The sequence below is a fragment of the Sapajus apella genome, unplaced genomic scaffold (genome assembly GCF_009761245.1).
Source record: "Sapajus apella isolate SASKATOON/1434 unplaced genomic scaffold, GSC_monkey_1.0 scaffold36, whole genome shotgun sequence".
In the NCBI taxonomy this organism is placed as follows: domain Eukaryota; kingdom Metazoa; phylum Chordata; class Mammalia; order Primates; family Cebidae; genus Sapajus; species Sapajus apella.
This window is the reverse complement of record NW_022436976.1, coordinates 2,198,165-2,212,443: the sequence shown is the minus strand read 5'-3', so window position 1 is coordinate 2,212,443 and position 14,279 is coordinate 2,198,165. Positions and strand designations below refer to the sequence as shown.

At 39.5% G+C, this 14,279-nt stretch overlaps 1 protein-coding gene across 6 annotated transcripts in view; it reads left to right on the top strand.

The window, feature by feature from the left end:
* SPATA1 (spermatogenesis associated 1) overlaps nt 1-14,279 on the top strand; it is a 75,550-nt gene that overhangs the window by 29,398 nt on the left and 31,873 nt on the right. For all 6 annotated transcript variants that reach the window (XM_032296419.1, XM_032296417.1, XM_032296418.1 and 3 more), the window contains 2 exons: nt 1,708-1,828; nt 2,559-2,616. In XM_032296419.1, the coding sequence (XP_032152310.1) occupies nt 1,708-1,828; nt 2,559-2,616 (179 nt within the window). The remainder of the gene's footprint in view (nt 1-1,707; nt 1,829-2,558; nt 2,617-14,279) is intronic.

The following is a 14,279-nucleotide window of genomic DNA, read 5'->3' as shown; positions in this document are numbered from 1 at the left end:
TTGTAGCAAGTCTTTTGTTTCTTTATTTTTTGTATTTTGGGAGCTTTGGGTGGGGGATTGTTTTTTTTTTTGTTTTTTTTTGAGACAAGGTCTTCTCTGATGCCCACGCTGGAGAACAGTGGTGTGATCATGGCTGACTATAGCCTCGACCTTCCAGGATCAAGCCCATCCTCCCACCCCAGTCTCTCAAGGAGGTGGGAACACAGGCATGCATCACCATGCCTGGCTAATTTATTTTGTTTTTGTGGAGATGTTGACCAAGCTGGTCTTCAACTACTGGGCTCGAGATATTCTGCCATCTCCCAAAATGCTGGGATTACAGGCATGAGTCAACATGCCCAGCAACAACTCTTGTAAAATGACTTTTCAAATATGAATTTGGCTTATTTTCTGAATTAAAAAAAATTCAGAAAAGAGTAAGTGAGCTGGGCACGGTGGCTCACACCTGTAATCCCAGCACTTTGGGAGGCTGAGGTAGGTGGATCACCTGAGGTTGGGAGTTAGAGACCAGCCTGACCAACATGGAGAAACCTTATCTCTACTAAAAATACAAAATTAGCTGGGCGCGGTGGTGCATGCCTGTAATTCCAGCTACTCTGGAGGCTGAGGCAGAATTACTTGAACCAAGAGGTGGAACTTGCGGTGAGCCGAGATTGCACCATTGCACTGCAGGCTGGACAAGAGTGAAACTCTCTCTCAAAAAAAAATTGATTTCTCCAAGGGAAAAAAAAATCTGCATTAATACTGCCAGATTCATGGATCTTTTGTTTATACAGACCATGTAGAACATTAGTGTTAATATTTTAAAGATAGATTGTGTAATTTTCCTATATTAAGAAATTCTGTTAAAATGAAGGGAGATTTTATCAATGAAAATGTATGTGAAATAACATGATATTTTACATTCTGTATTTATACCAGCATTTTCCAGAGAAATTTCCTCAAAGCACTTTTTCAGACAAGATTGGGCGCGTCAGGGTGGTATGGCCGTAGACTCAAAGCACTTTTTCAAAAAATGCTTTGGCATACGGGTTTCTAAAGACAATTAAGGCCAGGCACGGTGGCTCACACTTGCAATTTCAGCATCAGGGAAGGGCAAAGTGGGGGGATCACCTGAGGTCAAGAGTTCAAGACAAGCCTGGCCGACATGGTGAAACCCTGTCTATACTAAAAATACAAAAATTACTGATGTGTGGTGGTACACACTTGTAATCCCAGCTACTTGGGAGGCTGAGGCAAGAGAATCGTTTGAACCTTGGAGGCAGAGGCTGAAGTGAGCCAAGATTGCACCCACTGCACTCCAGCCTGAGCAACAGAGCAAGACTCTGTCCTTAAAAAAAAAAAAAAAAAAAGGTGGCAATTAAATTTCAGGAAACCCCCAACTTACCTACCCCGTCTTGCAGATTTAGTTGTACATAGAGACAGAAACCCTGCAATAGGAGTGACTGTGTGTGTAAGGGATTGTGTTGCTGTTTGATGTTGTGTAATTCAGCATTTCCCAAGCTAAATTAACCAAAGAATTTTCTTTTCACATAAACTAATATTTCATGAAATTCACTTTGGAAACTGTTGCCTTATATCTGTATAGTAAAGTTCATGGGGATTCTGAACCATAGGACAAGATTATAATGTATACATGTAAAAACAAAATTTTGTTTTAGCATTTTCTTAACATTCCAAACTTTATTTGCTATGGATGACCATCAGCATCAGCTGGGGGAAAAGCCACTGCAGAACAAAGCCAGATTGCAAAAAATCAAATTGGAAATTCTGAGTTGCCAAGATCATTGGAAGATTCAGATAATGATTATTTTGACATCAAAAAAAGGTAATTAAGTATAGATGCTGATTCCACATGTTATAATCTAAACAATAAAAAAAGAGAAAGATATTCAGAGTACTGTTATAAAGACTTCTACTTAAAGATATGAGTGAAATTAGTGATATTTTAATTAAAATTACCTTGATTCTGATCTTTACTGTTTTTTGCTAACATTCCTTTCCTAGATAATGAGGGATAATTTATAACTTAGATTTGTTTCTATTGTAATATTTTTATCATTGGAACAACTTGATGACAGAAAAATTTCTTTGTTTGCCTTCATTAGAACTAATTATTCTGCCTCTGTTCTTAGTTATAGGTAAACTAATCAATATGCTTTATTTTCCCATTGGTATCATTTCATTCAAATGTATAGTACTTAGGCAAGAGTTTTACACAGTGTTTTGAAATTAAAATACAGATTTCTATAAACAATTACTTACCATAGGACTATAAACAAATATGCTTCTAAAATTTTCAGTTATTTTATCTTGCTATAGATATTGAACTAGCATTTAGCTATAATAAATGAAATATGATTTTATTACTCATACTAAATGTAGCTTTACATGAATCATTAATGAGTCTGAAAGAACATATGATAATGGTCTCAGGCTGACTGAAAATTTCAATATTTGTGTTTATAGAGCATCAAATAAAATACATAAAATATGAAAAGCTAATATTCATGGGATCATATTTTAATATGACTTTCAAATCTGTCATTTCCTTTAAGTCAGTGTCTTTGGAAAAATGAAGATGATACAGCTATCAACAGAACACAGGACAATCAGGTACTATTTTTAATTTTTTTGTTTAAACATATTGCAACATAATATTTTTACTGAGATTAAACAAACTGCAGATTAAAATGTCTAAATTTTCGAGGCACATACTTCTAATATCAGTATTATCAATAGTAGTCCAGTTTTTCTGTTTTTATAATTAAGGTAACAGTGTACTCAAAAAGGGGAAAAAAGTTACCACCAACACTTTTTTGGATTATCTCCTCAAGTTTTATTACTAGTTTTAAGGTATATTAAACTTCACTTAACTAGCAGCTTTCATAGCTAATTTGTAATTTAATATATTAATACCTGTACTTGATTAACTTCTCTTTAGAACAGAATTATATTGTGCGTTAAGAAGCAGTATGATAGTAAATGTTTATTATGTTATAGTTACTAGCTGGTGACCTTGGATATGTTACCTAATTTGAATTGCACTGGTTTAAATGAGTTAATGAACACTATTCAGATTACCAGTTTACTCTCAAGAAATGATGGGAAGACTACGAGAATTTTGCTAATATTTGCAGGATAAATTTAGGACAGTCTTAAGAATGATAACAGGACTAATTTTAATCATAGCTATCAATGAGTAACAATTACCAACCACTATTCTAAGTATTTTACACATACTGACTAATTTTATCCCCACAAAAGAAACTCCATGAGGTAGATTATAGTTGTCATTCCCTTTTTACAGATGAGGAAACTGAGGCACAGAGAGATTCCATGGCTTTCTCAGGTCATTCATATAGTTAGTAAGTACTGGAGCTGAGCTTAGATCCTAAATAGTGTAGACTGGCTTCAGAGTTCGTAGTCTTAACCATTTTAATAACGACCTATCTAAATGATACTAATAATATAGCAACAACCAATTAGATAGCATTTATTGAGCCAATCACTGTTCTAAATGTTTTGTATATGTTAATTCATTTAATTCAACAACTATTTGTGGAGGTATTTATTTTCAGATGGGAAAACTAAAACACAGAAAGTTACATTATTTTTCCATGGTTATGTCTTTCATACTCATTGGAAAAAATCCCAAAAATGAGGCTTTAATTCTGCCAACAAATATACTACATTTTCTTGGTCCATTACTATTTTTCTAGGCAACTCTGTCATACCTTCTCCTCAAACAATCAAGACCTTCTTTCTCTTGCACTCTCAGTGATATCTTTTCTTTGTTAAATAGAATTAACTTGAAGAAAACTATTAATCTCAAAATTTTATGTACAGAATGAGGTTGGGGTTGTGGTTCAGTTGAGATCCTCAGATAACCACTTCATACGCCATTTGTTAAGACTTTATTTTTCCTATTGCATTATTCAAAACTCAGTTGACTCTATGGATCCAGGATAATTTCTAGCCTCCCTTTCTGCTCAATAATTTTTTTTATCCTTATGCCAGTACAGCATTATCTTCATTACTGAGGCTTTATAGTAGTCTTGTTATCAGTTAGTATAAGATTTCCAACTTAATTTTTTTTTCAAGATCATTTTGGCGATTCTAGATTCTTTGTGTTTTCATATAAATTTTAGAATCAGCTTGTCAATTCCTTACCAAAAGACTACTGAAATTTTGGGTGAAATCACCTTGAATCTGTCAATCAATTTGGGAAGAAAACTGATACCCTAACTGTACTGAATCTTCTAATCTATGAACACAGCATGTCTCTATTTATGTCATTAGGTTCTTTCAGCCGTGCCTGTGGTTGCTGTTATAGTGTAGTGCTCTTATAGATCTTTTAATATTACATTTATTTTTAGATAGATGATGTTTTTGACGCTTCTCTAAAATGGTATTTTAAAATTTTTATTTTCTAATTGTTGCTAGTTTATAGAAATGTAATTGATTTTTACACATTGAACTCATCTAATGCAATTTTCCTAAATTCTATTCTATCTTTTTTTTGTAGATTCTTTAGGACTTTTTTTTTTTTTTTCCATTTATTTATTTTATTGCATTTTAGGTTTTGGGGTACATGTGAAGAACATGCAAAATTGTTGCATAGGAACACACGTGGCAGTGTGATTTGCTGCCTTCCTCCCCATCACCTACATCTGGCATTTCTCCCCTTGCTATCTCTCCCCAGCTTCCCACCCCCCACCGTCCCTCCCCTATTTCCCCCCAACTGACCCCAGTGTGTAGTGCTCCCCTCCCTGTGTCCATGTGTTCTCATTGTTCAACACCCGCCTATGAGTGAGAACATGCGGTGTTTGATCTTCTGCTCTTCTGTCAGTTTGCTGAGAATGATGGTTTCCAGGTTCATCCATGTCCCTACAAAGGACCCAAACTCATCGTTTTTGATGGCTGCATAATATTCCATGGTGTATATGTGCCACATTTTCCCTATCCAGTCTATCGTCGATGGGCATTTGGGTTGGTTCCAGGTCTTTGCTATTGTAAACAGTGCTGCACTGAACATTCGTGTGCACGTGTCCTTATAGTAGAACGATTTGTAATCCTTTGGATATATACCCAGTAATGGGATTGCTGGGTCAAATGGAATTTCTATTTCTAGGTCCTTGAGGAATCGCCACACTGTCTTCCACAATGGTTGAACTAATTTACACTCCCACCAACAGTGTAAAAGTGTTCCTATTTCCCCACATCCTCTCCAGCATCTGTTGTCTCCAGATTTTTTAATGTTCGCCATTATAACTGGCGTGAGATGGTATCTCAATGTAGTTTTGATTTGCATTTCTCTGATGACCAGTGATGATGAGCATTTTTTCGTATGTTTGTTGGCCTCACGTATGTCTTCTTTTGTAAAGTGTCTGTTCATATCCTTTGCCCACTTTTGAATGGGCTTGTTTGTTTTTTTCTTGTAAATCTGTTTTAGTTCTTTGTAAATTTTAGATATCAGCCCTTTGTCAGATGGGTAAACTGCAAAAATTTTTTCCCAATCTGTTGGCTGCCGATTCACTCTAATGATTGTTTCTTTTGCTGTGCAGAAGCTGTGGAGTTTAATTAGGTCCCATTTGTCTATTTTGGCTTTTGTTGTCAATGCTTTTGGTGTTTTGGTCATGAAGTCCTTGCCTACACCTACGTCCTGAATGGTTTTGCCTAGATTTTCTTCTAGGGTTTTTATGGTGGTAGGTCTTATGTTTAAGTCTTTAATCCATCTGGAGTTAATTTTAGTGTAAGGTGTCAGGAAGGGGTCCAGTTTCTGCTTTCTGCACATGGCTAGCCAGCTTTCCCAACACCATTTATTGAACAGGGAATCCTTTCCCCATTGCTTGTTTTTGTCTGGTTTGTCAAAGATCAGGTGGTTGTAGATATGTTGTGTTGCCTCCGAGACCTCTGTTCTGTTCCATTGGTCTATATCTCTGTTTTGGTACCAGTACCATGCTGTTTTGATTACTGTAGCCTTGTAGTATAGTTTGAAGTCTGGTAGTGTGATGCCCCCCACTTTGTTCTTTTTGCTTAGAATTGACTTGGCTATGCGGGCTCTCTTTTGGTTCCATATGAAGTTTAAGGTGGTTTTTTCCAGTTCTGCAAAGAAGGTCATTGGTAGCTTGATGGGGATAGCATTGAATATGTAAATTACTTTGGGCAGTGTGGCCATTTTCACAATATTGATTCTTCCTAACCATGAACATGGAATGTTTCTCCATCTGTTTGTGTCCTCTCTTATTTCGTTGAGCAGTGGCTTGCAATTCTCCTTGAAGAGGTCCTTTACATTCATTGTTAGTTGTATTCTTAGGTATTTTATTCTCTTTGTGGCAATTGTGAATGGCAGTTCGTTCTTGATTTGGCTCTCTTTAAGTCTGTTATTGGTGTATAGGAATGCATGAGATTTTTGCATGTTGATTTTGCATCCTGAGACTTTGCTGAACTTGCTTATCAGTTTCAGGAGGTTTGGGGCTGAGATGATGGGGTCTTCTAGATATACAATCATGTCGTCTGCAAATAGAGACAATTTGACTTCCTCCTTTCCTATTTGAATGCCCTTTATTTCTTTTTCTTGCCTGATTGCTCTGGCTAGAACTTCTAATACTATATTGAATAGCAGTGGTGAGAGCGGGCATCCTTGTCTGGTGCCACATTTCAAGGGGAATGCTTCCAGTTTTTGCCCATTCAGTATGATATTGGCTGTTGGTTTGTCATAAATAGCTTTTATTATTTTGAGATACGTTCCATCGATACCTAGCTTATTGAGTGTTTTTAGCATAAAGGGCTGTTGAATTTTGTCAAAGGCCTTCTCTGCATCAATTGAGATAATCATGTGGTTTTTGTCTTTGGTTCTGTTTATGTGGTGAATTACGTTTATAGACTTGCATATGTTGAACCAGCCTTGCATCCCCGGGATGAAGCCTACTTGATTGATCATGGTGGATAAGCTTTTTGATGTGCTGTTGCAATTGGCTTACCAGTATTTTATTGAAGATTTTTGCATCTATGTTCATCATGGATATTGGCCTGAAGTTTTCTTTTCTTGTTGAGTCTCTGCCAGGTTTTGGAATCAGGATGATGTTGGTCTCATAAAATGATTTGGGAAGAATTCCCTCTTTTTGTATTGTTTGGAATAGTTTCAGAAGAAATGGTACCAGCTCCTCTTTGTATGTCTGGTAGAATTCAGCTGTGAACCCATCTGGACCTGGGCTTTTTTTGGGTGGTAAGCTCTTAATTGCTGCCTCAACTTCAGACCTTGTTATGGGTCTGTTCAGGGTTTTGGCTTCTTCCTGGTTTAGGCTTGGCAGGAGGCAAGTGTCCAGGAATTTGTCCATTTCTTCCAGGTTTATTAGTTTGTGTGCATAGAGTTGTTTGTAATAATCTCTGATGATGGTTTGAATTTCTGTGGACTCTGTGGTGATATCCCCTTTATCGTTTTTTATTGCATCAATTTGGTTATTCTCTCTTTTCTTTTTTATTAATCTGGCTAGTGGTCTGTCTATTTTGTTGATCTTTTCAAAAAACCAGCTCCTGGATTTATTGATTTTTTTGAAGGGTTTTTTGTGTCTCTATCTCCTTCAGTTCTGCTCTGATCTTAGCTATTTCTTGTCTTCTGCTAGACTTTGAATTTTTTTGATCTTGCTCCTCTAGCTCTTTCAGTTTTGATGATAGGGTGTCAATTTTTGATCTCTCCTTGCTTCTCATGTGGGCACTTATTGCTATATATTTTCCTCTACAGACTGCTTTAAATGTGTCCCAGAGATTCTGGTATGTTGTGTCTTCATTCTCGTTGGTTTAGAAGAACATCTTTATTTCTGCCTTCATTTCATTGTTTATCCAGTCAACATTCAAGAGCAAGTTGTTCAGTTTCCATGAAGCTGTGTGGTTCTGAGTTAGTTTTTGAATTCTGAGTTCTAACTTGATTGCACTGTGGTCTGAGAGACTGTTTGTTACAATTTCCGTTCTTTTGCATTTGCTGAGGAGTGATTTACTCCCAATTATGTGGTCAGTTTTAGAGGAGGTGTGATGTGGTGCTGAGAAGAATGTATATTCTGTGGATTTGGGGTGGAGAATTCTGTAAATGTCTATTAGGTTTGCTTGGTCCAGGTCTGAGTTCAAGTCCTGGATATCCTTGTTAATTGTCTGTCTGGTTGATCTGTCTAATGTTGACAATGGGGTGTTAAAGTCTCCCACTATTATTGTGTGGGAGTCTAAGTCTCTTTGTAAGTCATTAAGAACTTGCCTTATGTATCTGGGTGCTCCTGTATTGGGTGCGTATATATTTAGGATCGTTAGCTCTTCTTGTTGCATTGATCCTTTTACCATTATGTAATGTCCCTCTTTGTCTCTTACGATCTTTGTTGCTTTAAAGTCTAATTTATCAGAGATGAGAATTGCAACTCCTGCTTTTTTTTGCTCTCCATTTGCTTGGTAAATCTTCCTCCATCCCTTTCTTTTGAGCATTTGTGTATCCTTGCATGTGAGATGGGTTTCCTGGATACAGCACACCGATGGGTTTTGTCTTTTTATCCAATTTGCCAGTCTGTGTCTTTTGATTGGGGCATTTAGTCCATTTACATTTAGGGTTAATATTGTTATGTGTGAATTTGATACTGCCATTTTGGTGCTAGCTGGCTGTTTTGCCCTTTAGTTGAGCTGGTACTTGTTGTTCCTTTATATGTGTAGAGCCTCTTTCAGGAGCTCTTGTAGAGCTGGCCTGGTGGTGACGAAATCTCTGAATACTTGCATGTTCCCAAAGGATTTTGTTTTTCCTTCACTTATGAAGCTTAGTTTGGCTGGATAGGAGATTCTGGGTTGAAAGTTCTTTTCTTTAAGGATGTTGAATATTGGCCCCCATTCTCTTCTGGCTTGTAGGGTTTCTGCTGAGAGATCTGCTGTGAGTCTGATGGGCTTCCCTCTATGGGTAACCCGACCTTTCTCTCTGGCTGCCCTTAGTATTTTCTCCTTCATTTCGACCCTGGTGAATCTGATGATTATGTGCCTTGGGGTTGCTCTTCTTGACGAATATCTTTGTGGTGGTCTCTGTATTTCCTGGTCTTGAATGTTTGCCTGCCTTGCTAGGTTGGGGAAATTTTCCTGGATAATATCCTGAAGAGTATTTTCCAGCTTGGATTCATTCTCTTCGTCGCATTCAGGTACGCCTATCAAACGTAGATTAGGTCTTTCCACATAGTCCCACATTTCTTGGAGACTTTGTTCATTCCTTTTTACCCTTTTTTCTCCAGTCTTGCCTTCCCATTTTATTTCATTGAGTTGATCTTCGACCTCTGATATCCTTTCTTCTGCTTGGTCAGTTTGGCTTTTGATACTTGTGCATGCTTTGCGAAGTTCTCGTGTTGCATTTTTCAGCTACATCAGTTCACTTATATTCCTTTCTATTTTGTCCATTCTCGTTAGCATTTCGTCAAATCTTTTTTCAAGGTTCTTAGTTTCTTTGCATTTGGTTAGAACATGTTCTTTAAGTTCACAGAAGTTTCTTACTACCCACCTTCTGAAGTCTGATTCTGTCATTTCATCACACTCGTTCTCCATCCAACCTTGTTCCCTTGCTGGTGAGGAGTTGTGATCCCTTTTAGGAGGAGAGGTGTTCTGGTTTCGGGTGTTTTCATCCTTTTTGCGCCGGTTTCTTCCCATCTTTAAGGATTTATCCACCTGTCGACTTTGTAGTTGCTGGCTTTCAGATTGGGTCTCAAATCTTTCAGATTGACGTTCTGTTTGTTGATGATGAGGTTATTTCTGTTTCTTGGTTTTCCTTCTGACAGTCTGGCCCCTCTGCTGTAGGTCTGCTGAGGTTCACTCCAGGCCCTGCTTGCCTGGGGTTCACCTGCAGCAGCTGCTGAACAGCAAGGGTTGTTACCAGTTTTCTTCTTCTGCTATCTTTGTCCCAGAAGGATACCTGCCTAGTGGCAATCTGATCTCTCTTTTATGAGGTGTCTTTTTGGATATATAGGGGTCAGGGAGCTGCTTGAGGAGACGGTCTCTTCTTTATAGGAGCTCAAATGGTGAGCTGTGAGCTCTGTTGTTGTTCATTCAGAGCTGCTGGGCAGGTACTTTTAGGTCTGCTGCAGCAGAACTCATAAACTGCTTTTTGTTCCCAGGTGCTCTGTCCCAGGGATTTAGGGCTTTATTTATGAGTTTCCGTTATGCTGCCACCTTCTTTTTTTTTTTTTTTTTTCCTTCAGACCTGCCCAGCCCAGCAAGGAGGCAGCCTAGTCACTGTCGGCCTATAGCAGCTTTGCTGAGCTGCTGTGGGCTCCGCCCTGCTGCCGAGTGAACTTCCCTGCACTCCTGTTTATATGGGTGTAGTTAGAACTGCTTTGGCGATGGTGGCCCGCCTCTGTTGGGGCGGAGTGTCTGCTGTGGCGGGTTGCCTTGGCAATGGCGGGCTGCCTCAGCAATGGCGGGTTGCCTTGGCAACAGCGGGCTGCCTCGGTAATGGCGGACGCCCCTCCCCCCACAGAGCTGGACCGTCCCGGTTTCAGCTGTGCTTGCTGTGAAACTCTCTATCCAGAGTTTCTGGTTGCTGTTCTTTTGTGGAGGTGGGGCCAGCCGAGCCTGATCGCCTGGCTCCCTGCCTCAGAGCCTTTTTTAAGTTGGTGTTCCAATCGCCTGTTGAAGAGGCGCCGGGGTCTGTTTGTTTTCCCCTGCGGCCACTCACTGCGCTGGCTTAAACAGCGGCACTGAGGTTTGTGGCGCTTTTTTTTTTTTTTTTTTTTTTCCCTGGAATCTACTGTCCTGGTTCTCTGCTCAGTCCCCTTTTTGAACCGGCGTATGGGCGACTTCCCGTGGCTCCAATCGCCAGCCAAAAGGGGCCCCGGACCAGTGTTTTTTGTATGGAGAACCACGGCTCCGGGGCGCCGACAAAGCAGCCGCGCGGGGCAGAGCAGCGGTGCCGGCCGGCACAGCCGTGCTGGCCGACTGTGGAGCACCTCCGCTGGGAATTTCCTAGTCTGTGGGCAATAAAAACATGGCGTCCACTCACCCTCTGCGCTTTCACTGGGAGCTGCAATCCTGAGCTGTTCCTAAACGGCCATCTTGGATCGTCCCCTCTCTTTAGGACTTTCTACATACACATTCGTGTCGTCTGTGAATAACAACAGTTTTACTCTTTCTGTTTGTGTTATGAATTGTATTTTTCCTTCAGCTTCCTGAATGTGAGAAGAAGTAATGGCAATAACAATGATGGCTTCTTGCTTTCAGCATATTTCTGGTGATGGCCTCAGCAATGGTAACTTCACTAATGGAAACGTCATTTTAGGAAACCAAACCCAGAACCTGCTCCTTCAGTCTTTCTGTTACACTTAATTTCCTTTATTACATTCCTTCCTGCTTGAAACTGCACTGAACTGATTCAGCATTTGGTACAGAAAGTGTGAATGGGCCAAAAACTTTTACAAATGAGAATCTCAGACTAGTTATTGCAAAATAACTGCAATATTTTGTTAATGCGTGCTAGTAGAAACTTAGAAATATATTATTGGGAATAGATTCAGAGCAGAAATGAAAGAATATAACTTTAGATTGGCTCAAGTTTAATAAATGGATGCACTTATCAGAGATTCTAGATTTAATGTGTAGCTCCAGCAACTGCAAGTGGTAAAAAATATTTTACTAAATTGAATCAGGCTGACAGAAACCTAGACAATATGGTAGTTCATACTGAGTAAATTTAGAATGCCAGGAATTTTTTGTTAAAAAGTAGAGCAAGAAATCCAAAGACTTTGGGAAATAAAAATGTTAAGAGAGGATTTATATCCGATTACCTCTTTAACCAGACATTGGGGAATATATTGGAAAGGCAACCCCAGAATTCTTTTTAAAAACCTTATAGTGGCTGTTTTATGTCACATGGAATGAAGATAGGACTATAGTTGATTTTTTTTTTTTTTTTTTTTTTTTTTTTTTTGAGACAGAGTCTCACTCTGTCACCCAGGCTGGAGTGCAGTGGTGCAATCTTGGCTCACTGCAACCTCTCCCACCCAGGTTCAAGTGATTCTCCTGCTTCAGCCTCCTAAGAAGCTGGGATTACAGGTGTCTGCCACCATGCCCAGTCAATTTTTGTAGTTTTAGTAGAGACGGGGTTTCACCGTCTTGACCAGGCTGGTCTTGAACTCCTGACCTTGTGATCCACCCACCTCACCCTCCCAAAGTGCTGGGATTACAGGTGTGAGCCACCATGCCCAGCCTACTTGATTTATTTAGAGATGACAGTGTCCCCAAGTGACAGAAGCCAATTTACAGCATTTTACTGAAAAAGATAAAACAGTACCAGAGTGATCATAAGGATGTATGATTAAAAAATCCTTAATAACAGTTAGTTGCCACGGTGTCCCTAAGACTAATCATGTTGTTCCTGAGACTTAAGTGGATAAGCATACCAGTATGCTCTTGGTCTGTGTAACCAAAAATTATTTTTAGTCTTTGCAAATAGATGTCTACCGCGAATAACCACATGAATATTCACATCCCCTTATTAAATTACCAGACCCTAGCCGGTTTACATAACCAGAACTTATTGAACTTTACTCAATATATTGAGTAATATCTGGGGAGGCCATGTATCCTTGAGAAAAAACCCTGTCACTTAGCCACAAGTACGGATTGTAAATTTCCTGCTTTACCTTCCTTAAGGGGATCAGAGGTTGTTTACCCAGATGACTACAATGGGGAAAGGGAGGTACCATACTTTTCAGGATTCATGGCAATGGCTTTGATATGATTCTGATCCTTAAGGACCTGAATAACTGTGTTCCACCAATAGGTTGGAGGTTTAGAGAGGTCAGATAATAAATGAAGTTTTGGCTAAATCAGTCTTCTAATGTGCCGAATGGCTTTGCAAATTCTCCCTGTAGTCATCTCCTTAATTCATGAAGGCATATTGTAAAGGACTTACTCAGCAAATAGCAGAATCCTCATACTGCCTCCCTGCCTCTTGCAGCATGTGCAATAAGGAATGTTATGGTAGAAAGGGCCAAGTGAAATATGATGGAACTGCCTATTCCTTACCAAAATAGTAAACCAGAGCATTACCAACCTCCTGGAGGAATTGCAGAGTTCTGTGCCATGATCAAAATTTGAAAATGGCAGAAAAGGTGATTCTTATCATCACCTAGTTGGCCTGTGCAGAAGATTAATGGGCCTTAGTGTCAGGTGGTGACAATTATAGCTGCTACTCCTTACATGGTCTCTTTATTAGAATACATTATTACAGCCTGATGCTCCTACTATGCCATTCTTAATCTGGAAAATGCTTCTTCTTCATCCAATTAGCAGAGAAAAGTAGCAAATAGGAATAGCAGTAGACCTTCATTGTTTTGCCTAACAGCTGTATCAATTCTGGCTCCTTGTCATAATCTAGTTTCTAGGCAACTTGACCGTATCATGATCCCCTTGGACCTGATAAACAGGAAATACCAAATAATGTAGATACCTTAGGTAAGACATGTTTGTTAGGGGGTAGAAGATAAGCTGCAAGAAAATTCAGGAGCCTCTACCAATTCAGAGAAATTTCTAGGAGCTCCATGGTCTGTGACATGTTCAGGTATCTCCTTGCTCCAACTACCATTAAGAATGAGACAAAGCACTTTGTGGACCTTTTTTGGAATTTGTAGAGAGATTTACTGCCTTTGGATGTGCTGTTCTCTCTATATATTTTAAAACCAAGTGAATCAGAACCCTGCCAACTTTGAATGGTACCTAAACAAGAGAAGGCTTGCAAGGTGATCCCAGAGGGATTACAAGCAATGCTGCCACTTAAGGGGTTTTTGTTTTTGTTTTGAGACAGGGTCTCATTCTGTTGCACAGGCTGGAGTGCAGTGGAGTGCTCACAGCTTACTGCAGCCTTGACCTCTTGGGCTCAATCCATCCTCCCACCTCAGCCTCCTGAGCAGCTGGGACTACAGGCACATGCCACCACACCCAGATGGTTTTCGTATTTTTTGTAGAGTTGGGTTTTGCTGTGTTGCCCAGGCTGGTCTCCAACTCCTGGACTCAAGCAATCCATCTTCCTCAGCCTCCCAAAGTGTTGGGATTACAGGCATGAGCCACTACAACCAGCCCACTAGTGTTTTAATGTCTGTCCCCATTGTCCAATGATGCTTGATGAATAGTAGATTGGAATGCTGAATGGAGTCCAGCATTCACAAGCCCTAGTAGGAGAATCACAACTCTAAGCCCTTGGGTTTGAGAGCAGAGGCATACCATCTTCAGCTAATGTTGTTGTTATATTGTTGCTGTATACTTTTATTGTT